Consider the following 26,124-nt stretch of genomic DNA (forward strand, 5'->3'; position numbering starts at 1 on the left):
AAAATCCTCGAAAAAATGCCAACCCTCACCATTCGAATGCTCCTGGCTTCTTTTCCCCTGACCCACGCCCGCTGTTTTTCATCTGCTGTACAAAATCAATCAATTGCAAGGAGGGATTTAATTGCTTTATGGTAATTGGCCACGTTCTACCCACCACCCGCGCCATCTATTTTTTCTGTGTGTGCTTATTCCTAAAAAGCCCGAATGTTTTTATGACCGAAATTCTTCTACTGGTCCGCGACTGGAATTTTGACATAGCATAGGAGAACCCGGCTCGTGTACAAGATCGCCATCAGTCCCCGAATCCACCTGCAAATGTCGCGTCGTCTCGGTCGCCATGAAGAGGAGCTAGAACTCTCGAAAATGGCAATTATATAAAAACACTATCATCACCGGTGTCGCGGAATCAGTTATCAATCGGTAATCAAGCGAAGAGGGCGCATCCCGCGTACTGTAAGCAGGTAGTACCTCGGAGGTTCTTGGCGAGCACAGTTTAGTGACGCGTTTCGCGAGCGGAAGTTCAAGTTCAAGACGGGTGACGGTGCGGCAGTGTGCGAAGTTCAAAGTGATATGATCAACACCGGGCACTAGGCTGCTAGGTGCTGGGTGCTAATTGGCAGTGCGCGAAATTATAGATCGGCTGATTGATCAGAATTTGGATCAGACCAGGGTTCTATCAGTTATAGTGCGTCGGTTCTAGAAGAGAGACACAGATATTCTCTGCTGAAGAAACATGAAGTCGTGTTCGTCGGTGACGGTTCAGGCCGCATTTGCTGTGCTGTTGGTACTTGGAGGTGAGAATTGCTTGCGGTTGTGATCTAATGGGACTATCGAGTGCACTCGACGGAATTACTAAGTGGTGCAAAAACTAGCAAAATCAAATACTACGTGATGAATTCAAAGGCTGTTTGATTTGAGTGACCGCCTGTTATAGATAAAAAGTGTAGTGGTACAACATGTAGCAAGTGTAGTCAACAATCCACTTCATATGCCTCGTAAACTAATTCCATTAACTATTTACTACAGTTACTCACAGATGTGAATCGTCCATTTCGTGTGATGAATGATTGCAAAAAAAAAACAAACAAATATTATTTGATCTAGTTAAACCAAACCTTTGGTTCTATAAAGGAAGGTGGAGCAAAATTTCGAAATTATATCATCTTTATTGTTATTGTTATCTAGCAATATTTTTTTTTTCGGAAGTCGGACTTTGCCATATTGGATTCCAAGATGGCAATTCTGCTCCACTCCAATCAATCGATTGCAAATCAGATCCTGATCCCTCTCGCAAAATTTGAGTTCATTTGGATTCGACCTCGGACTGCACTAGTCCTTTGAAGTTTATATAGGAATTGTTTTTTTCGTCAATCTTGTTTTCCGTACTGAGTACCAATGCTACCGATGCCAGGAAGGCAGCTCCCACACCTGTACCCTACCACCTATCGACCCATCAATCAACTCATGGACCGGGGACCCAATGGCTTTACTTCCCTTCCCGAGGAAGGCGTGATCACGGATTTTATGTCTCAGAAAATCCCGACGGCGCCGATTGGGGTTGAAACCAGGCCCTTTGGGGTGAGAAGCAATCACGCTTACCACTACACCACTGGCGCCGCTGAGAATTACTTTGCGAAAAGTGAATTCTCACGTAACATTTGAAAATGGCCTATCCTCGTTAATCGATTATCTTCATCGACTTTCTCTTTGGTTTACCACGGCAACATAAAAAAAATATTTCTAAGCTCGCAGCACAGTTTGATGAAGATGATTGGTTGGAAATGCTAACATGAAGCTTTAGTGTGATAATTTATTAGCTAGAGAATGATCTTTAGAAGAGGGTAGGTGGATAGTTCCGTTAGAGTACGGCAGTATGAAAATTGAATAGAAGTTGAAAATAAGCGAAGGGCCATTAATGCGACAGTTTTTAAAGATAGACGCACACCTTTTGCCTAACCCGTACGATGTACGCGGGGACTTGAAGTATGTCTCCAAGTCTACAGGCAAAAAATGTGCGTTCCTCTTTTGCTCATAAACTGACTGCGGCTGTGGAATAGTTCTAGCGACGTTTTCATCTCTACCTAAAGCCCCACGTTGCGAGAGCATTTCCAGTCGATGGTGTGTTATAATGCAATTCGACAGTGAGCATTCATAAGGGCGAATACGCGATGATCGATTCTCTTTATCGATTTTCTCTTTGCATTGCTACAGCTAAGCGAAACAATTTTCAAGAATTTGTTCAATGCAGAGTAGTAACAGGTTGTATTGGCTATCAAAAGCAACAGCAAACGCACCGAGAAACGTTAAATCTAGCGAGTTATTAACAAAAGAGAAAATCGACGAAGAGAATCAATCATCGCGTATAGGCCCTTATGCATGCTCACTGTCGAATTCTTCTTTTCCCAACTATTGTGTTGCTCCTCTCGTCATGACCAACTTGGTCATCTCAGAGAGAAGGCATTAGGATGGTTGTTGCGTTGAAGATGATGTTTAGCTTGCGCCTGAAGCAATATACTCAATGGGAAATTCATTTGCGGTTGGATGATTCGTGAAACAGAAAATCGATGAAGAGAATCGATCAACAATGATAGGCCTCGTGTTGCGTGAGAATTTATTGTTTGCATCGTTCTAGCCCTTCACCAAAATAAAATTCGGATTGGTTTGCTATCTGTTATTATGTGAAATTTTACCATCTGCACTGATGAATTAAACTATTCTCATTTTGCTTAAAATTTAATCAATTTATCATTCAATCATATCGAATGATTAAAAATTAATTATCTCTTGCTAAAAACTAATCATCTGATATTAAACCCACTTTAATCATTGTATTGGTTAAATTGAAAGTTATCTTGTTTGAATAAATTTGATTGGTTTTTGATTCTATTTAATAATTTTTAATTGAATTTTATTGTTTTTCGAAAATATATTCATATTCTAAAATAATAAATGTTAATACTGAAAAGGTTAAAGATTTTATCACAAGTGATTAATTACAATTTAATCATGCATGACTACTGCCGAAGTAATCATGGCTCGGACTCAATAAGGTGAAGCGGGAACTTGCATACTTTTTAAGCTTTTTTTTAATTTCATTTATTTTTGAGTGTACAACTTTGCTGAGGATCACTGAAGATCACTGCTGATGCTGAAGATATGATTAATCGACTGCATTAAGGGCAACACTGCGTCTTGCACTACACTGAGGCAAATAATTAACGGTCTACACTGATTGACCACAAATACATAAATGAACCCTTGATATTTTTCACGGATGCCCTTGGAACTTTCATTAGAATTCACTTGGAATTATCTTTCTAATCCCCTCAGTATTCAATACTCTCGGAATTTCTTTAAAGTCATCACTCTCAAAAGAACTCTCTTTACATTCTTCTCGGATTTTATTAATAATAGTCATTAGAAATTAACCTGTAATCCTGTTAACAATTATCATGTAATTTCACATAAGAACTCTCTTTACATTTTTCTCGGAATCTATTTAGAATATTCCTCAGAAATTGTCATAAGCAATTGACTTCGCGTTGTAGTCAAAAATCTATAAAAATACTTCCAAAAACTCCATTGGGATTTGTATCTCACATACCTTATTCATTCGATAATTTCCTCTAAATTTCTTTAGAATTTTCATCAAAATTATCGAATAAGTTCTTCAAAGTGATTGTATCCGGAAAACCTAGTAGTTGAGAAGATTATTATTTTCCAAAGAGAGGACGAAGTATATTTTTCCCGCATCATCATCGAAATTCATGAACTTCTCCCGGTGATTTAGAATTTCCGGCTTTTTCCCGATTTCCTGGTTCACTGGTCACCCTGTGTCCAGTATACAATAAGTCTTATCCATCTGAATAACATAACTAGAGATAGCAATCTCCTATCTAGTCGAAACACAGAAAACGGAACTAGCTCAGAGAGTGAGCAACTTTTGCTCATTCGTAAGGATACATTTCTAAAAGCGTTGGTCACTCATCGCATGAGTAACCTACGTAAAAGTGACTCACTCTCTGAATAAGATTTGTTTTGAATCAAATGTTACTATCGCTGCATGGTGACTGAATTCTAACTAAAAGTCCAATCATGCGATATGCATTGTCCATCCGAATAACTTCACTGAATACAGAAAACTGCTTTCTGGCTGTGCTGTTAAGTTAAAACATAGAATTTGATGCAAATTACACACTGAGCATGACTTTCCAATATTCAATTTCTAACCGAGATGTCACTTTTAACCACGAGTTAAATTTGACTCGACAAATGGTTCACAGCCTAAATTATGTTGAACACCCTTCCGTTTTCCGCGTTTTGCCCGCTTCTCTGTCTGTATACTCACGTTATTTTACAACTACCCAGAAATGGGTAAAACTCTATCCATAAAGAAGGTATTTGCACGGAGATGAAAAACTACCCAAAATTAAATATTTTCCCTCATTTCCGGAGTTCAGCTCAATAACCGAAATTTGAGTAAATCGCATATATAATTTTCAATTTAACACCAGCAAAAAAAATACCCACTCTGCTACCCAATAGGGTAGAGCACTACTTCGGCCTAATCGCCCATTTTGGGCCTATCGAGCAGAAAACTTCAAATAAATCCATGATGTCAGAGTTAACAAGTCAATTATGCATTTGGTACGATACTTCAGTTAATAAGCTACGGAACGAAGTCAATTAGAACGCGTGATATAAAGGTTTGCACCCATTATTCTCAAAAACAAAAGAAGTGCTCCGACCGAATCAATTGTTATCTTCATCCGATAGGCCGAAGTGAATTCATTGGCGTTTCAATGGCGTTTCAATGCGTTAGGTCGAGTTTAGAATCCGTAGGCCGAGTTTGGCCTCAAGAAGCAGTGTTAGACTTTTGACAATATCTCAACAATTGGTTTCTCTTTATCAAATCTTCTGGTACATACGGAAAGGTAAATAAATTTGAAAGCCATCAGTAATAATAACATTCCGTTTGGTGCTAAACTGCGCTAGATTAAGATAGATTAAATGCGGGTTGTGCTTAATAGGCCGGAAATGGGGTAGTTAACCCTATTAAGTTTAATTCACGTAAATTTGAGAACATGCAATTTACTCAGAAGTAACTTATTGGGCTGAACTAAAGAGCCTAAATTTATAAAGAGGCGACATGTCAAAATTGGAACAATCGATTGTCTGTCAAAGTCATATGAAAAGTCATTCCAATCGAGCAGAAGACCTGTCAAATGGATAAGATGTCGTCTCTTTATAAATTCAGGCTCTTTAGGCTGAACTATATCGTTGGGTCGAATCTCTCGTTCCTTTTTTGACAACTATAACAAGTGCAAGTGAGAGACTGAAGTCGATATTAAGTAAAAAGAACTCAAATTTTGAGTTGTATTTTTTCTCCGTGTGGACATTAAAGCAAATTTTCAATTTGAAAACTTGCGCTCTTAAAACTTCAAGTTAAAATCAAAACATTTACTTTTGAATTGAAAATTACCTTTTGCATTAAATATTTTCGTAGTTAGAATAATTATGTTGGGGCTTATTTTAAATTGGAAGGACGTCAATAGAGATGTGTGCATCGGCGGGTGCATCGCCGTATATAGTTGTTTATTATTTTCCTCTGGCTAACATAAAAATGTATGAAATTAGATCTGTCAAAATGAGTTTGACAGCGATTTGTTATGTATTTTCCTCGGATTTTCACTAACACGCCCTCACATAGTGAGCATCCCGTGCACCAGCTTTGACTTCTGGCCGTTCGGAACAAATTGGTTAGCTGTAGGATCAATATCATAATGATATTGAACGTACTACCAGTTGATTTGTTTCTTGCAGCTGGAGATCCAGAGCCAGAGTGCGGGATGGTCACTATGCCCCTCCTTCCTCTGACGTCACGCTGCAGAACCTAATAGACGAGTGCACGGATGGATTTGAGTTCACTCACTCGACAAAAAGTGACACAACAGCGGGGTCCTGTTTACTAAAAATGAAAATGGATTATCAATTTTTCTAAACAACTTGCAAGGTCCTTTTCACGAGAACCGAAGTATGCTTACGTAAACCAAGAGCACTACCGGGAAGGGGAGAATTTCTCCTACCCGATGGTGTTGTTAGTTTGCGTGGGCGTAATCGGTTCGCGCGAAAAAGGCTTAACAAGTTTTGTGTACATAAGTTGATAGGCCCGTTTCAAATGTTACGCGAGTATAATTCATGTGTTCATTTTTAGTAAACAGGGCCCCGCTGTTGTGTCACTTTTTGTCGAGCGAGTGAACTCAAATCCATCCGTGAACTCGTCTATTGATTTGCTCTTCGCGCGAACCGAATACGCCCACGCAAACTAACAACACCATCGGGTAGGAGAAATTCTCCCCTTCCCGATAGTGCTCTTGGTTTGCGTGGGCGTATTTCGGTTCTGGTGAAAAGGACCTAGCAAGTTGTTTACAAAAGTTGATAAGCCCGTTTCAAATGTTACGCGAGCATTATTCATGTGTTCATTTTAAGTAAACAGGGCCCCGCTATTAGGTTTTGCACCATCGGGGTTAACCTCAATCTGATGACAGTTTAGTGGTACTGTTTACGTGGACTTAGTCGATTTTTTCTTGGGTGGATTTTCTCGATAATTATTCAGACTGCAGTGAGATGTAAACCACACTTTTGCAATGTCCACGAGCAACATCCTTTCACCACGCATTTCCTCAACAATTTTCAAGTTAAAATTCGGAAATTTTAAAACATATTTTTTTTCGAAAAAACGCCTGTAAACAATACCACTGAACTGTCAAAAAGGTTCAGACGTTTAACACTGAGTTCATTTGTGACGTCACGCTGCAGAACCTAATTAGGTTCTGCAGCGTGACGTCACAAATGAACTCAGTGTTAATAGGCTGAACCTTTTTGACAGTTCAGTGGTACTGTTTACAAGCACTTAGTCGTTTTTTCGAAAAAAAAAATTCTAAAATTTCCTAATTTTAACTTGAAAATTGTCGAGGAACAGCGCATTGCAAGGATGTTGCTCGTGAACATTGCAGAAATGTGGTTTACATCTCACTGCAGTCTGAAAAATTATCGAGAAAATCCACCCAAGAAAAAATCGGCTAAGTCCACGTAAACAGTACCACTAAACTGTCATCAGATTGAGGTTAACCCCGACGGTGCAAAACCTAATTAGGTTCTGCAGCGTGACGTCACAAATGAACTCAGTGTTAATCGGCTGAACCTTTTTGACAGTTCAGTGGTACTGTTTACAGGCACTTAGTCGTTTTTTCGAAAAAAAATATGTTTTAAAATTTCCGAATTTTAACTTGAAAAATTAACAATGTGGCTCGTGGACATTGCAAAAGTGTGGTTTACATCTCACTGCAATCTGAAAATTTTTCCAGAAAATCTACCCAAGAAAAAATCGACTAAGTCCACGTAAACAGTACCACTGAACTGTCATCAGATTGAGGTTAACCCCGACGGTGCAAAACCTTATTAGGTTTTGCACCGTCTTGGTTAACCTCAATCTGATGACAGTTCAGTGGTACTGTTTACGTGGACTTAGTCGATTTTTTTTTTGGGTGGAATTTCTCGATTATTTTTCAGACTGCAGTGAGATGTAAACAGCATTTCTGCAATGTTCACGAGCAACATCCTTGCAACGCGCTGTTCCTCAACAATTTTCAAGTTAAAATTCAGAAATTTTAGAAATTTTTTTTCGAAAAAACGACTAAGTGCTTGTAAACAGTACCACTGAACTGTCAAAAAGGGTCAGCCGATTAACACTGAGTTCATTTATGACGTCACGCTGCAGTACCTAATTAGGTACTGCAGCGTGACGTCATAAATGAACTCAGTGATAGCCGGCTGAATCTTTTTGACAGTTCAGTGGTACTGTTTACAAGTACTTAGTCGTTTTTTCGAAAAAAAAATATTCTTAAATTTCCGAATTTCAACTTGAAAATTGTCGAGGAACAGCGCGTAGAAAGGATGTTGCTCATGCCCGAAAAAAAATAACAACAAAAATACATTAAAAAACAATGTAACAATAAGACAAAAATTATTGTCCTAACAATGATTTATATTGTTACGTCTACAATAAATTTACCTAGATTTATGTTGTACAAAACAGTAAACTTATGGTAAATGGAAAATTTACAATAAAAAAGGGGGGTTGTTAAGTATCTTAACAATGAAATTTTCGTGATTTTCCCATATAATTTTTTTTTCAATAACATTATATATTATTGTTATTTTACTGTTGGTTGGCGAATTTATTGATTAAAAAAATAACAGTGTACTTTAGAGTGTATGTGTTGGCTTGACAGATCTACTTTATCGACTTTAAAAATAAATCGAAAAAATAAAACATTGCCCCGGGAAGGGAAGGGGGTGGTATGTCTGTTACAAGTGGTCCTTTTTTTACTGGCTATGGATCGGGATTCGATCCGGAACTTGTGAGAAATACAGGCCAACTCCCCTGCGCTCGATATCCCTAGGTCACGTCTCCTTGGTGGTTGAGCGTCGTTGATAAGTTAATGCATTCGACTGGAGAGAATCGCCCATGAAATATGCTTCCACCTGAGAGTTCTTTCCTGACATCTTCAAGTGGTGGATTTTTTTATTATTATTGTATGATTATTGACTGCATGGAAAAGGTCTCCATTAAGCTTTAGAGAGGGTCTAGGATAAGATATCAGCGAACGCGGACTGCCTGGTTTTGAGCCAAACGAACTGTCAAAGCCAGAGCCATACGAGCAGCGCCTATCTTAATTACATTGGCAGTGTTGCTGACCCTCTCATAGTCTGCATGCTTCAATCAGATTTATTTTTATTGCTCGTGAAGTAACCCACAATGAAAATACACCAAGATTTAATGTAACAACAATTTTTATTGTAATAGAGTTGTTCATTATTGTTCATGATCGAATCATGTTAACAATAAAATAAATGAAAAATACGATAAAACAACATTTTATTATGTACATTCATTGTACATCTAGGTATCAGTTTTGCCGTTTTCGGAAGAGTACAACATTATAACAATCATTTTTATTGTCGACAATAAATATTAATGTTAGAGTATTGTTTCCACTGAAAATTTCACTGTAATTTTTTTTTCGGGTGGACATTGCAGAAGTGTGGTTTACATCTCACTGCAGTCCGAAAAATTATCCAGAAAATCTACCCAAGAAAAAACGACTACGTCCACGTAAACAGTACCACTGAACTGTCATCAGATTGAGGTTACATACATAGATTACATAGATTACATACATTTTGAGGTTAGCCCGAGGAAAATAATAAACAACTTTACACGGCGATAGATCTCCTGTTAGTGTGCGTGCGAAACGTCACTACACGGTAACCGCAAAATACCCAATAATGACTACAAAGTAAGCATTTTCGAGGGAGACTGGGACTACCCATTAAATGAGTAAAAATATTACTCATTTATGAATATTTATTACTCAAAAATTAATACTTACTACTTGTTTTTGTAATTGTAATTACTCATAAATAGGTAAAGTTTTACTCATTTAATGGGTGTAGTCCTAGTTTCCTTCGAAAATGCTTACTTTGTAGTCATTATTGGGTATTTTGCAGTTACCGTGCAATCTCTTCTTCTTTCTTTTTATTTAACGTCGGTCTCTGTTCCGCAATCCAGTGCCAATCACCGGCGGACATCGATTGCCATCCATTGACGGCAATCGAATGTGCAGGAAGCCAGCTTCCACACCTGCGTAGGATATTGCACCCATTCAACAAACATGGGCCGGGACCAACGGCTTTACTTCCCTTCCGAAGGAAGACGTGACCAGAGATTTTTATGCCTCAGAAAAATCCCACCGAACTCGGCTGGGATTGAACCCAGACCCATTGGGGTGATAGAAAGCAGTCACGCTTACAACTAAACCACCGGCGCCGGCAAGTGTAATCTCTATTAACCCGAAGTGACGCTTCTTCACACACATTTTGACAGTTCCTTATGGGGTTTTGCGTTGGAGTGAGAGAATAAGAAAAAGTCCGCCATGTTTCACACCATGATGGTTTTGATACGCTTTCCGTTAAATCCAGCGTGAAGGCCCATATTCACCGGATCTTATTCCGGCCATATCTCCGGAACCGGTTCACCGATCCCAAAACCGTTCAATAGCGTTCAATGGGACCCCAAGACCTATCATTTGGCGGAGTTTGTCCAAATCGGTTGAGCGGTTGCTGAGAAACGTGAGCGCATTCATTTCGTTACATACACACACACATACACACATACACACGTACACACACACACACACAGACATGTTCCTATCTCGTCGAGCTGAGTCGAATGGTATATGACACTCGGCCCTTCGGGCCTCGGATCGATAGTCGGTTTTTCAAGTGATATCTATACCCTTCTTTGTAAGAAGGGTAAAAAGTCAAGATCATATGTATAAAAATGAAACTACAATGTGTTGAATCGAAACCTACCTAACTAATAAAAACCAAAGATTTAAGTAAACTAAAGGAGATAAATCTATACAACTCTCTAATAAGGAAAATCCCAAAGGCTTGGTAGCCATCATAATGAAGTAATGAAATTGGGTTGTTAGCGGAATGCTTAAATAAAACAGCAAAAAAGGTTATCATCCATATTTAAGCATTCCGCTAACAACCCAATTTCATTACTTCATTATGATGGCTACCAAGCCTTTGGGATTTTCCTTATTAGAGAGTTGTATAGATTTTTCTCCTTTAGTTTACTTAAATATTTGGTTTTTATTAGTTAGGTAGGTTCCGATTCAACACATTGTAGTTTCATTTTTATACCTATGATCTTGATTTTTTTTTACCTAGTGCGAACATTTCACGGGATTCTGTGCGCTGTTACTTAAGACAAACGGCATCTCCATAGAAATCGGGTGACTTAAGTAACATCGAAAAATATTTTGATCGGAAGGTGATTTACGTCAAAATGAATTTTGACTGGTAATTAAATTTAAAAGTGGGATGTGATCCTATATTTGGACAGCGTCGGTCACCAGCCTCGCCGTTGCTTTTAGAGAAGCCACATAAGAAGTCGTAGAAAAAACAATGTTTTAAATACATTTTGGTTGTACATCTTCTGTTTTATCTTTTATTAAAATTGTTTTTTATAACGCTTTAAATTTTTAATATTTTATCAATATCAAATCAATTTATTACTCATTTTGAAAAACGGTAAATTTTACATAAACTGAGTAGGGGAAACAATCCTATTGTTGCGATACGTTAGAAGCGTTAGGAGCCTGAATCCTGGTGAATGTGGGCGTCTTAGTGGAATACCTGTATAATGAGAGAGAGAAGGATTAGTATTTTCCATTTAATTCCACTACTTTATTTGCTTATCCTTGACAGAAATGCGTATTTCGTCTACAATGTGCAGACTTCTTCAGTGTCTTGTACTAATACTCGACTGAAGAAAAACATCGCATTTACCGAATATATATTAACACAGGTACATTTTCACTTAGAAACTAGGTAAACTTAAATTTAATTTTCTATAGGAACAGGTACTCCGCTGCTTACTCGTTGATGTGTCCTAGGTAGTAACTTGAAAAGCCATGTGTGTCCGTTTCCTTGATCCCTGTTGAGTAAAGTTGAATTACGTTGTTTGTTGATCTCGAGGCTTTCTGCAACATCCAATTTCCATGGTGTAGATACGGTTCGTAAAATCGTGATGACCTCCTCGTCGATAGTTGGTGGTCCTCTGTGAAGATGTGTTCTGCAACCTTGGATTTGAAATCATATGTTAGGCCCTTTTCTTCTTGCTTTTCGGCCTTATTAACCTCCGCTATATGTTCTTTAAATCTAGTTGCTAAAGTTCTCTTGGTTTGTCCTACATATACTTTGTTACAATGATTACAGCTTATTTTATATACACCTGCTTTACCTAAAACATTAACTGGGTCTTTAGTGGATCCTAACAATGATTTCAACTGGTTATGTCTACTGGTGAAAACTAAATCTAATCCGAATTGTTTTAACTGTGGTCTTAGTTTACAAGTAATATCTTGATCAAATGGAACGGACACTCGTTTCAATGGTTCAGGTGCTGTGGTGAGGGTTGTAAATAATCTCCTTTGTTGAATTCTCGCTTTTTTATCGATGATTGCCTGGATTGTGGTCTCCTTGTATCCGTTGAGTCTTGCTGTTTCGAAGATGTACTGTAATTGTTGTACCTGTGTTAATATATATTCGGTAAATGCGATGTTTTTCTTCAGTCGAGTATTAGTACAAGACACTGAAGAAGTCTGCACATTGTAGACGAAATACGCGTATCTGTCAAGGATAAGCAAATAAAGTAGTGGAATTAAATGGAAAATACTAATCCTTCTCTCTCTCGTTAGGAGCCTATTGTTGTGTATGGAGACCTCCATACACAGCAATAGGCTCCTAACGCTTCTAACGTACCGTAACAATAGGACTGTTTCCCCTACTCAGATATGCTTTTTACCGCAAATCAGAACTGAGTACCAGTTAAGGCTGGCGCACAATGTATAAGTTCAAGGTTGCAAATACTCATTTCAGCTAAAATAATGTTTTTCGGAATAATAAAACCAAAAGATGGTATGATGACATGTCAGGCATAACATTTGATAACGGCACAAAAACATTTGTAAACAAACTTTCTAAGGTACTTTACACGCGAACCAAAGTACGCCCACGCAAACCAACAACATCATCGGATAGGGGCAATTGTCACCTTTCCGAAAGTTGAAATTTCACCCGGACAAGTCATAAATGTCTCAAGAGTGTTAAAGTGACTAATCAATAATCAACAACAGTACGTTTTCCTTATTCGACATTCTTCGACGTTCATCGAGCTAGGAAATTGAGGCTACTTCGATAACTTTTTCCATACAAATTTTCTAATTTCACCTCCATACCCTCTCTAACACGATGGTCTGTTCAATGATGAATTAGGGAAAACTGGCTGTATTTTCAATACTGTCAATGATGTATCAGCGATATCTTATAAAAGATCATTGACACACTGTACCCCACCTTTCCCTATCAGTTTTCTATCAACCAATCAAAATTTGTTCATTTCCAATTAAAACAAAACAGTTAGTTTTGAATTAAAGAAAAAACGGTCCATGATAAATTATGTAAAATAGTACTGTCGTCCTTTATGCACATAATTAAGCAAAATTATCATAGAATCCCCATTGACAGTAAAAATTGTTTACCTGTATGTCAAACGTTTTGTTAATAATTTTATTATACCTATTGAAAATCCTAATAAAAAAAAAATCAAAACAGTACCAGCAAAACAGGCGTCGCAAAATGTTGTCTGATCTGATGCGATCTGACCTAAAGCCACCTGATATGTAGAAGCCCAGACAGTTTTCTGGGATCATAAAACCGAGCATCGTAAAAGCGGTTCCCTGTCGTTTCCAGCTACGTATCAGAGAACCCAACATCGAAGAACGGGATCATAAAAAAGTCATTCGTTTCACAATGACCGTCCGACCGCAACCATTTGAGACGTCTATCTCTGCGACACGTGCTTTCTATAATTCAATAGAGAATAAAATAACTGCTTTTTTGTGGACGATATCCTCATTAGTAACATGACCGTGAACATTTTATACGATCACGTGATCAACTCCGATTTGTAGTCAAATCAGTTTCAATAAATTGCATTTTGTCTTCTTTCCAGTCCCCAGTGCATCATCCCATCGGTTCGGTTACACCAAGCCAGAACAACGGCGATGGTCAAAGTCCCACGAGAGCTGTGCCGGAAAGCATCAATCGCCGATCGCCGTCATCAGCAGTAGGGTAAGCGAGAGGCAATGTGATTTTGATCGTGACATTCGTAGATTCACTGTTTTGTCGTCCCCCTTCATTTAGGCAATCCCCTTGAACATGCCGGCGATCGAGTTGGTCGGGTACAACAATCTTCTTCCGGGACCGATCACCCTGCACAACAACGGACATTCGGGTAAGATATTGGTCACTTTGAGAAGAAACAAAAATTAGGAACCGTTTTCCGCATCATTGACTTGTGTCTCCTCACACAGTATCGCTCGGCATACCGAAAACGGATCCGGCCAAGGGCAAGCATCCGTACATCTTCGGAGGCAAGCTGCTGAACGAGTACGAACTGGAGGGCCTGCACTTTCACTGGGGCGACAAGAATAATCGCGGTTCCGAGCATGTGATGAACGACATCAGGTCAGTATCCCGAGCTAACTTACAACCTCTAACAACTATGGATAATTGGAAATTCTGAATTTATGCGAAGATAAAAGTGCCATATAACAACCTTTAGAAGTCGTAAAGCAAGCAATTCCGGTGGAACGTGAGTCAATTGAGGAAACTGGGCACAGAGCACAGAGTAGTCGTAATCGTTTTGGAAATGGATGTTGGGAGAGTGAGCAGAATGATAATGGGGTTTTAATAGACGATAAAAGGTGATCGATGGCAGAGAATAGAAGATTTGTACACCAACGTACAGGGATGGCAAATGGTTTTTGGAGCATCTTTCATTCTTCTGAACATAGGAAACTAGTAGCGCCGGTGAGGGTTCAATTCCAATCGGTGCCGTCGGGATTTTCTGAGGCATAAAATTTCGGATCACACCTACCTACGGTAGAGAAGTAAAGCCGTTGATCCCCGATCCATGAATTGATGGGTCGATAGGAGTAGGGTCCAGGTGTGGGAGCTGCCTCCCTAGGGTCGGCACCATTGGTACACTCAGTACGGTTTTTTTTTCGATCAAACGGGAGCGCAGCCTGGTTTGTTTATTTAGTGAAAACATGCAGTGCGACTCTACGGTGCAACAATTTTGAAGTTTCATGAGGAAAATACTAAAGAGCCTGAATTTATAAAGATACGACATCTTATCCATTTGACAGGTCTTCTGCTCGATTGGAATGACTTTTCCTATGACTTTGACAGATAATCGATTGTTCCAATTTTGACATGTCGCCTCTTTATAAATTCAGGCTCTTTAGAAAATACTATTCGAATCGATCTATTTTTAAAGAGATGCTTTATAGAGCGATGCCATCCCTGCCAATACGCACGTAGATTTAGGCTATTTAAATCTTTTCGGCCATGTCCCACTTAATTCCAACCTCGTCAAGTTCTGGATCAAATTTTTCACTTTTATTATGTACCGTAGAACGGGTTGAAGTTGATCACTTTTTATTGATAAACCTGAATATTTTTCAAATATGATAGGGGAAATGGATGTAATATCATCCTAAATGCCCCTAATTTGGGCCCATACATAAATTCACCAATCGACTAAATGTTCAATAGCGACCAAAAATATCAATTAGTACCGTCCCAATGACGAGTTCATCTTGATAAAATTGATAAATATCAGATTTTTAGCGATGGGCCCAATCTTAGATCCATAGGCCAACATTAGAGCCATTTCCCCTATCATATCACCATGGGACATTTGCATACAAGCAGGCGGACAAAAATATTTCCATAAATTTGTCGCATTCTCTGGAATTTTCCTTGCTTGGCCTGATCAAAATACGATCTTACTAAACACTCAAAGATAAATTAAATCAAAAAAGCTTAAAAAGTATGCAGATTCCCGCTTCACCTTAGTGAGTCCGAGCCATGATTACCTCGGCAGCAGTCATGCATGATTAAAATCGTAATAATCTTTCCAGTATTAAATGTTAGTCTTTTTCAATACTGATATATAATCAAAAAAGATTAAAATTCAATCAAAAATTATTAAAATGGAATCAAAAATGATTGACATTTATTCAAAAAAAGATAATCTACAATCTAATCAACCATGATTAAACTAGGATTAATATCAGATGCTTATATTTTAGAAAGAGAGGATTAATTTTTAATCATTTGATTCATCAAATTTCATGACCAACTTTTGAAAAGGGCTTAACATTTTGTTGTTTTAAAATTAATGATAATATTTTGAAATCGGTTACAGCTTTAAGTTTAAATTCGAAGAACGTTCATGCTGAAGATAATTCGAACTTTAAAACAAAGATAATTAACAATTGGTTTTATACAGGGTTAACCGTAAAAATAGGTAAAAGCATTTATATTATCAGGCTACCAATTTGTTTTTTATAAATATGTTTATTTGTTTAAAAAAAAAAATACCTCTAAATAGAAAACATAATATGACTTAGTATAGTGATTACAATTAAATAGATTTTTTGTCTATTAATTTATTTCATAAGACTCAATCGACTTAACTTTACAGAGCCAAGGAATCTTGTCATTATACAATAGACTGATGCAAAATTTGAAATTTTCGCTCCACAGTGTTCAATCGGTTTCAAATCGGGTTCTGATTAGCCTCCCGAAGTTCAAACTCATTTGATAAGAAACTGACTTGGCACAAACCATTTGAAGTTTATATGGAAATTACTATGGGAAAACAAAACTTTTTTTCTTATAGCGTTTTTACATATTGTACTGTTAACAAATTCTATTGCTATTCTTATGGGAATATTTATCAGCTACAACTTTACAGAACATCGTTTTTCAGCCAAACGTCAAATTAAATAGTTATTAATTGTTTAAGAGATTGATAATCTTATGGCAATCTGTATTGTGGGCAACACTGTATTCTGCAGTGTGACATAGTAGCCATGATTTTTGTCCTCTATTCTACGCGCCATACACACTAATGTTGACTGCTGAACAGTTGATTGAGCATAATCATAAGACATCAGTGCCTTGAATCATTAATAATTTTTGTTCCTTACATTTGATCGAAAACTGGTCTTCAACAAAGTTGCAGCTGAAAAAATTTTCAAAATTCTCTAAAGTAGATTGAACTGGTGAATTTTGAGATAGATATGAACCGAAATTAGGTTTTCTTCATAGTAATTCCCATATAAACTTCAAATGGTTTGTGTCAAGTCAGTTTCTCACTAAATAAGTTCAAATTTTGGGAGGCTAATCAGGGCTCAATATGGAACCGTTTGATCACTGTGGAGCGGAAATTTCAAGTTTTGTATCTGTCTTTTATACAAAACATCGTAAAACTATAGTTAAACGATACAACACAACAAACACTTTATCTTCTGCTATCCAATAAGTATTCACCAAAGATGAAGAGCCCTTCTGGCTAACCTTATGCCATGTATTAGCAATTGTAAACCACATAACAAATCAAAACTAAAGAAGAATTTTACTACTATCCAATAAGTCTCCTCCGTCAGAACGGAAGCCGCTTGCAGTGGTTTTATTGTTTGGCAGTATCGCCAACGGGGGGCAGAGCGCGTCCATTGCAGCAATGGACGCAAAGCGTGGTCAACACCAGAGCGTAAAATTATTGACTGCTTAGGCTGAGTGTGAAAGCACTGCACAATTTAATCCATTGCTCTGTGCAGACCGTTTGTACCAAATGGTAAAGGACGAGGCAATGAACGAGCCAACAAAAACATTCAGTCACTCACGAACAGGCGACTCACACTGCTTGCCTTCGCTCACACAGCATGTAATTGAGGCATTTTTCCATAGAAAATGTACGCTAAGTCATTCAAAACAAGTATTCGATACCTCCACGGAAGAATAAACGTGCTGACTGAGCTACTGACTGAGTGCCCGGCTGACAGTGGCTCGTTTACCTCTCAATCATTCAGACTCTCACGAGGCAGTGAATGACGAGGCAGATGGCAATTCATATTCATATGAAAATAACTCATTGAACCTGACTGTTTTTCGCACTGGTCAGCACTCACACACTCATCACTAATGGGGTGTTAACACTTATGCTATTTCACTAGCGCTAATGAGCCAGCTGCTAGCAAAAACGCTCACCAGCATAATGTACACAGGGCATCAGCGTCTATCAGCATGAGATTTCAGAAGTAACTGAATTTCGTGCTAGTTTCTAGTACACTAGCGCTAGCAAATCCCCACAGATGTAAACACCCCATAAACGGTTGCTTTCCAAAGTCGACGACGCATCGACCGAAAGAGCTGCTGATGAAGAACAATGAGAAAGACCACACAATGGTTGCTGCCGAGTAAACAGACGGTCGAGAGTGGCCTGCTTCAGTCGACAGCCGAGTGAACATTCCGCTAATGAGCCAAGAGGTGCTGGTGAATGAACGATCATTTCTCACGGTCACCGGAATTTTATACCAATCATACAATTTAAGATAGAGCCAAGGGCTCGGCCAAAACTCTACACACTTATTTTGCACCAAAATTTTTCTCAGTGTGCCCCAAGTGTGCCACGCTGTGCCGAGAGTGCCAGTCAGCGGACTGAATTTGTTTGTGAATAATTGTATGTTTGGCAACCCGGTATTTTGATGGTTCAAAAGTTTTGTTTTGCTTGCCGAAAGCGAGTGAATTATAAAGAGAGGACATTTCCAAATTGGAACAATCGATTATCTGCCAAAGTCATAGGAAATGTTATTCCAATCGAGCAGAAGACCTATCAAATGGATAAGATGTCGCCTCTTTACCCAATTCAGTCTCTTTAAAGGGTGTCCACGATGAAATTGCCACACTATGAAATTGCTCTAACTTTTTAACCGTTGGGTAGAATTTAATGAAAATTTGGGTGGATTTAGTTCATAGTGCATTATTTACATCCTGCACGTTTTAAAGTCCTGTGATCAAAACTCGCGGAAATGGAGTCGAAAGAACAGCTCGTGCGTGATAAAATCTTGCGCATTCATCACGAGAACAAGGATCTATCGCATCGTTCCATCGCTAAAACGTTGGGAATCGCGAATTCCACGGTGTCGCGAGTGATTAAGCGGTTCGAGGAACGGTTGACCACCGATCGGAAGCCCAGAAGTGAAGGAAAAAGTATTCCGTACAACACCAAAAATCACAACCGCGTAGTTGGGGCCTTCAACCGAAATCCGAACGCCTCCGTTAGGGATGTGGCTAAGAAGCTGCACCTAAGCCGAAGTTTTGTCCAGAAGGCCAAAACTAAGGCTGGGCTTCGAACGTTTACGGTACAAAAGGCCCCTAATCGCGACGAGAAGCAGAACAAGTCCGCCATAACCCGTGCCAGCAAGTTGTACCTCAACATGCTGAAGAAAGTTGAATGCTGCATCATGGACGACGAAACATATGTGAAGGCCGACTTCAAACAGATCCCCGGCAACCTGTTTTTCACGGCCAAGGATAAGTTCAGCGTTCCGGAGCATGTCCGCACTCAGAAGATGTCCAAATTTGCGAAGAAATTCCTGGTTTGGCAAGCCATCTGCACGTGCGGGAAGCGGAGTGCACCTTTCGTGACCCAGGACACGATGAACGGACAGGTGTACATAAAAGAGTGCCTCCAGAAGCGGCTGCTTCCTCTCCTGAAGGCCCACAACGTTCCAACAATCTTCTGGCCGGATTTGGCCTCATGCCACTACTCCAAGGACGTGCTGAAGTGGTATGCGGACAGTAAGGTCAATTTCGTGCCGAAAATGTTCAACCCTCCCAACACTCCGGAGCTCCGCCCCATCGAGAAGTACTGGGCGATTATGAAGCAGCACCTTCTTAAACGACCTAAGGTAGTGAAGACAGTCGAGGAACTGAAGAAAGTATGGGTTTACATGCAAAAAACGGCTGATTCACAGGTTGTGCAGAATCTTATGGCCGGGGTTAAGGCCAAGGTGCGGGCATTTGCGTATGGACTGTAAATAAAATACGAGTAAAATGGTAAAATGAAGTTTAATAGTTATTTCTCAATCCCTGAAAATTTGATGGCAATCGGATGAAAACTCGAATTTTGCGAATCAATTTTGTGTGTGGCAATTTCATCGTGGACACCCTTTAATAGGAATTTCGTAAGTGTTGATGTTTTTCGAGTTGACGCCGGTGGTGTAGTGGCAAGGCTGGTACAATCCCAGCCGAGGTCGGTGGGATTTTTCAGAGGCATAATAATCTCTGGTCACGTGATCCCTTTGGAAGGGAAGTAAAGCCGTTTGTCCCGGCCCATGTGTGTTGAATGGGTGCGATATCCTACTCAGGTGTGGAAGCTGCCTTCCTGCAAGAAGAAGAAGAATATGTTTTTCAAGAGCGTTGAGGAAGTCCTGCATTCCGAACTGATCATTCCACAAGAAATCAGCCAAGAATTGGAGTTCACGTTGCTTTCACTGTTGGACAAGAATCCCAAAACTCGGATCACCAACCTGGAGCTACGGGAGGCGGTATGGATGACTATATCTGTTCAATGGTGAAGACAGGCTTGCTGAAACTCCTCAAACTCACTGGGGGTTTTAAAACACTCTTGTCCTGCGAGTCCTCACCTCGAGTGAGTGGCGGCAGGAATATGGAAGAAGTAATCAAAAACTCCTCGAGAGAGAGCGAGAGTGAACTTCAGCGAGAAGATGAGTTGACGTGAGGTGCGCTTTTCGAGACTCCGGATGACTTTTTTGTTCGACGCAAGCAGAGTTGCGACCTATCACAATCACGATCGCCAAACAGCTGATGGTAGTATCGCTTTGTACATTCCTATCAATGTGCTCGTCGAAGCTCTCTCCATGACCATCCATCAAGTTGACGAAAGAAGTAAAAAGCAACTGGTGAATGTCGTCTTCTGATGTGATCCATCACCGATCTGCTCATTCCCGACAATCACGACACTCATCTGTGCTCGTTTTGAAGCAGTTGCTGCTTTGCTTGCTTATGAGAGTGTGTTGGTGAGTGAGCCCAACAGCTTCAGTTTCATGTTGCCTGCTTTGTTTGTAACTCACACAGTCGCGCCTGTCGAGACGAACTTGGAATGCGTAGGCATTGTTTTCATTTTCTTGTCGTTTCGCTTTTTCTCATGATCGTACTGCAGAAGTCTTCACTGTTTTCTTTGTGCTTTTCAACATCAGCAGCAAGTGTAACGTTTTGCTTGTGAGCAGCGACCATTACTGGTGATTGTTGTTTGCTATGGCTCTAATTCTCACTGCGCGACAAAACGATCTGTCAGCGATAGTCGGTTGATGCGAAGACGAGTGTCACGTGAGTGTCATGATATTTTGCATCACTGGACGCAAGAAGCTCAGAGTTCACCCAGAGTGAGAGTAAGAGCGTGAGATAGAAAACATGAACATGAATGGCAGCAAAGCAAACCACACTCTCATTTTATCCCCCTTCGCTCATAAGCTCTGAAGCTCAGTGGAATGATTTGGCAGTTGGCATTCTACTCCTCAGAAAAATGCTACGCTCGGCTCATTTCAATCTCGCAAGCAAGGCTCCATCAAGCCTGGGTGAAGATGACGATGAGCATGTCAACATGGACGTTTCGTTCATGAACCCCGACGAGATGCTGGACGATGATATTTGTCCTCTGTCGCACGATGATGAGATTGGTCTAGATGACGATATCTCCGGCAGAGAGATGATGCTGACGATAAGGATGTGGATGGTGGTGGTGGTGCTGCTGCTGACGATCGGAAGGCACACTTCAGCACGATCCGACCAGTAGCAGCAGTTACGTTGGTGGCGCCGCCAGTCCATACAATTCACCGAGTAAAAGTAACCGTCAGAGGCGGTAGCAGCGACAAAAGCGTGCTTTGGAAATGAACCATCCGGTCGTCATCGTGACGTCGGCATCTTCTATTAATCCGGTTGCGGACCATAGCAGTAAGAGTGAGTTGAAGGTTCCGGCGGAATTATCTGTTGCGGATACCAAAACATATTTGTGTCAACAATCAAATTTTGACACATCTGCACTGCGCAGGCGAATAGGAATAGTGCAGTGATGCCAGTTACATTAGAGATCATATTATGAGTACCAAACAGTGTTGATCTACTCTTACTCAACATTGTTCGTAAATTTGTGTCGATACATGTTCATTTCTTTGTACATACCTTACCAAAAAACCTCTGCTGTCCGAAGAAGCCGTCTCCACTCTACTTGATCCATGGCCACACGTCACCAGCCTTGTAGTCTGCGAAGAGTCCGCAGGTCGCCTTCTCCTTGGTCGATCCACCTAGCCCGCTGCGCGCCTCTTGTTCCTGTTGGGTCGCTTTCGAGAACCATTTTCACTTGGTCGACTTACGACGTGTCCAGCCCACCGTAGTCGCCCAATTTTTGCAGTGTGAACGATGGATGGTTCTCCCAGCAGCTGGTGCAATTCATGGCTCATTAGCATTCTCCACGTTCCGTCATCCATCTGCACTCCACCGTAGATGATACGCAACACCTTATGTTCGAAAACACCAAGGGCGCGTTGGTCCTTCACGAGCATAGTCCAGGTCTCGTAGAGGACCACTGGTCTAATCAGCGTCTTGCAGATTGTCAACTTCGAGCGACGTCGAATTTTATTCGACCGGAGCGTCCTCCGGTCCTGCCATAATGCGTCTTTGAATGTCTCTACTGGTACCATTTTCGGCGGTCACCAGTGAGCCCAAATTCACGAACTCGTCGACCACCTCGATTTCGTCACCGTCAATCTGAACTCGGGGTGGGAGGCTAACATTGTCTTCCCTAGAACCTCATCCTCTCATGTATTTCGTCTTCTATGCGTTGATGGCAAGTCCAATCCGCCTAGCTTAGCCTACAGTCTGATGTACGTTTCCGTCATCATCTCAAAGTTCCGTGCCATGATGTCGATGTTATCGGCGAAGCCAAGAAGCCTGATGGACTTCCTGAAGATCTTGTCTATCCCAGCTCTTCTGATCACACCTTCTAACGCGATGTTAAATAGCAGACACGAAAGTCCATCACTTTGCCGTAACCCCCTTCGAGATTCAAAGGGACTCGAGAGTGTCCCCGATACTCGAACAACGCACATCACTCGATCCATCGTCGTCTTGATCAATCGCATCAGTTTATCCGGAAATCCGTACTCGTGCATAATCTGCCATAACTGATCTCGATCTATTGAGTCGTATGTGGATTTGAAATCGATGAACAAATGATGTGTGAGCACGTTGTATTCGTGGCATTTCTACAAAACCTGCTGAATCGCAAAAAATTGGGCGCGGGCACCCATGAATCCCGCCTGGTATTGCCCCACGAACTCTGGCGGCGGCATAGAATGTGGGAGAGTACCTTGTAGGCGGCGCTCAGCAGTGTGATCACGCGGTAGTTGCAGCAATCCAACTTGTCGTTCTTCTTGTAGATTGGGCATACGACACCTTCCATCCACTCCTCCGGTAATATCTCCTCCTCCCGGATCCTTCTTCAAATTTCTCAATATCATCCATTATGTTATGTTTGGTGTTGCTCCACAAATTGGACAATTCTGCATCGACGAATTTCCAGTACCTAATATAAGTTTTTTTCCATCTATCGTACTCAAGACAAAGTCGATTGTCGTTCGAAAACTTTCAGTGGCGTTAATTCACTCATTTTATCTCTACATTCTGTTTTCTAGCTAGAACTATCTCTTTACTCTCTTTGATAAATTCAAGTATGAATGGCCTACAAAATCGAATACTTTAAGGCATAGGATTAAACCACATACTTTGCTTTCAATCGTTATGCATGAACATCTGAATCGGGGTTAAAGTTGACGAAAATATGCCTGATTCATCCTGACATCCTTCTGGTAGTACTTGACGATATTGCGAATATCCATTCGAATCGTCCATACCCCATGTTCATAGAAGAACCAGTTAAAAATACGCCTAAACATAGGCAATTAACATCAGTTTTTCACATAAAATCGTTCTAACAAAATCTGATTTGAGATTTGGATTCAGCGACCCAAAATTAAGTCAAATTTGTCATTTCACCGAATACAGCACCAGAATAAATGTTGATTCTGATAGGATGTTTAGGAACAGTTATGCAATACATCGTTTGTTAGGGGAAACGTTTCAACCGTACTATTAGAAACTACTTAATGAAATACTAAACAAATTGCCTTATAACGTTGAGAAACGAAAATCGAACGGAGTAGTGATCGACTTCACCCCGTTTTACGCTATGTCTATTAAAGCCTGGCTAAACAGCGGATTTCCTTCAAAGCTTCTTCGACCCATAAATTTCCCCAGATCTAATTAATTAATTTAGCTTTATTTAGGAGGCTTTCAGCCTTAGGCTGGTTCGCCTCCGATGGCTTCCCCAGATCTAGTAATAATAAGCATCACGCTCTTCCTCCCAGGTACCCACTCGAAATGCACATCATCCACCGAAACAAAAAGTACAAAACCGTTGCGGAAGCTCTCGGCTACACCGACGGTCTGACCGTCCTCGGTTTCTTCTACCAGGTAACCCAAAAACATAATCACGCAACCCATTAGTTCACATGTAACCACATCACCGCATTACCCCCATTCACACAGGTTACCGAACACGACAGCCACGAGATCGGCTCCCTCCTGCGGACCTTCCCCATGATCGAAGAGTTCGACCAGCAGGTCCATCTGAATCACACCTTCACGCTCAACTCGCTGCTCGGCGATCTGGACATGACCCGGTTCTACACCTACAAGGGCTCTCTCACCACCCCACCGTGCTCCGAGGCGGTCACGTGGGTTCTCTTCCCCGAAGTGCTGAACATTTCCATTTCGCAAATCCGCCGCTTCCGGATGGTAACCTCGATTTGTTTTGCCTTTCCATTTCCCACCGGAGGCAGTGCAGTTAGTGACCAACATTTTCGTTTCTTCTAGCTCGACACCGGCCTGCACGGTTCTCCGATGGTGGACAATTACCGGGCGCTGCAACCGTTGGGTAATCGGCGGATTTTCGTCCGAAAGGTGAACGCACGCAACACGGCACTAGACGCGATTCGGAACGAGATCGATCACACCAAATGGGAATGGGTGTACTAATGGAGCTCTGGAGTAGCGAAGGCGAAAAGTTGCGGGGAATCACATCAGGTCATATGCGGAAGCCTTCTTTCATTTTTGTTTTTGTTTCGATTGCGAATATATAAATTGCAAAAAAAGAGGGCGGACGTCATTGAAAAGTGCTGCGCTAATTTATTCGATAAGTAAGATAAAGAGGAGGAAATGAGATGCATGAGTACCAAAAAGATAATTAATAAAGCAAGCGATGCGTATTTCTTCACTGCATGTAGGTAGATTTTACTGTACTCACGTTCATGGTTTAGATACTTATTAATTCAATGTAAAATTACAGGCAAATTAATGATAAGCTTAGATAAATAGAATTTACAAAACGAACAACCGCATCAAATTGTGTTCTTTTGTAATCAGTTAAATGTAGGATTGACGACCTTGATACTTACCAGAGTTTGCTAGTTCTCTATCGTTACCTAAACATCGTTCAAATGTTGACTAACTGTAACCACTATCACATCTGAAATAGGTATTATTGAGGCGATAAATAAAATTTGCTTGAACACGCTGTAAATTACATAAGACTGCACTCGATTTTCCACCGAATGAACTGTTTCTGTTAAACGATTGAGAAAATGGGTTCGTGAATTGGGTTGTTTAACTTCGAAAAACATATCGATGTTTATACATCATCTGATAGAGGTTCGTTTTCTGAACACAACGATATTTTTATCGATCCCGTAGACATTCAGCTCGATTTTTAAATCAAGATTTAAATTTTTGATCGTTGACCAAAAATCCCACCCAGGGGCGCTAGGATGGTGATTTTTGCTAATGTAATCATACTTATTTAAAATAGATCCAGTGTACCAAAATTGTTGAAATTTTGGATTTCGGTGCCATTTTTAATGCAGATAACGAATATGTATTTACCTCAATACCCCTAAAACAACCCAATTGTTGATACTGATAGAGTAAAGTACATCGCCCGCACAATCTTTAATTACTGTGAGTAAATGAATTTTGGTAATTTGCTAGGCCTGTCATCTTAGAATTTGGATATTTGTCTCAAGTCAGAAGTCTCGGAACACATCAAAGGCTCAGATTTTTAAACTTATTCAATATATTGCCAAATTTTGAAAAGTTGAATATTCCACATAGGAGTTGTTTATATTGAATTTTTGAATAAACCGAAACAGTTAAGATATAAAAAAATATTCCACTTAACTAATGCTTGAATAGAAGATTGAATATTATTTCCTGATTCATATCAAAATAGTAGCTAAATAGGAAACTTAATAATTAGGTTATGTCAATGAATTTAAGAGTTTTTCTGATGTTCTGCAATTCGATAGCTCCCCCAAGCACTGGCGTGCACAGGGTGGGGCAAAGTGGGGGCAATTTCCCCTCTTTTTATAAATAAGATTTTTATTTCCATTTACAAAATTATGATATAAAATAACTTGATTTCTTGATAACTTGATA

The 26,124-nt window shown here is 40.1% G+C and overlaps 2 protein-coding genes across 2 annotated transcripts in view; one reads left to right on the plus strand and one right to left on the minus strand.

Annotated features, from left to right (window-relative positions):
* The window catches only part of LOC135704764 (uncharacterized), a 126,784-nt gene that overhangs the window by 48,580 nt on the left and 52,080 nt on the right, over positions 1 to 26,124 (minus strand). The window lies entirely within an intron of this gene.
* On the plus strand, positions 514 to 24,914 carry CAH9 (Carbonic anhydrase 9). Its single transcript, XM_065226276.1, has 7 exons — positions 514 to 794; positions 13,652 to 13,770; positions 13,843 to 13,933; positions 14,013 to 14,166; positions 24,000 to 24,105; positions 24,181 to 24,429; positions 24,508 to 24,914. Exons 1-7 carry the CDS (start codon positions 734 to 736, stop codon positions 24,667 to 24,669), a joined length of 942 nt encoding a protein of 313 aa, XP_065082348.1. The 5' UTR covers positions 514 to 733; the 3' UTR covers positions 24,670 to 24,914.

The sequence above is a fragment of the Ochlerotatus camptorhynchus genome, unplaced genomic scaffold, assembly GCF_037179485.1.
Source record: "Ochlerotatus camptorhynchus isolate MF236.1 unplaced genomic scaffold, CSIRO-AGI_Acam_v1.1 ptg000247l, whole genome shotgun sequence".
In the NCBI taxonomy this organism is placed as follows: Eukaryota; Metazoa; Arthropoda; class Insecta; order Diptera; family Culicidae; genus Ochlerotatus; species Ochlerotatus camptorhynchus.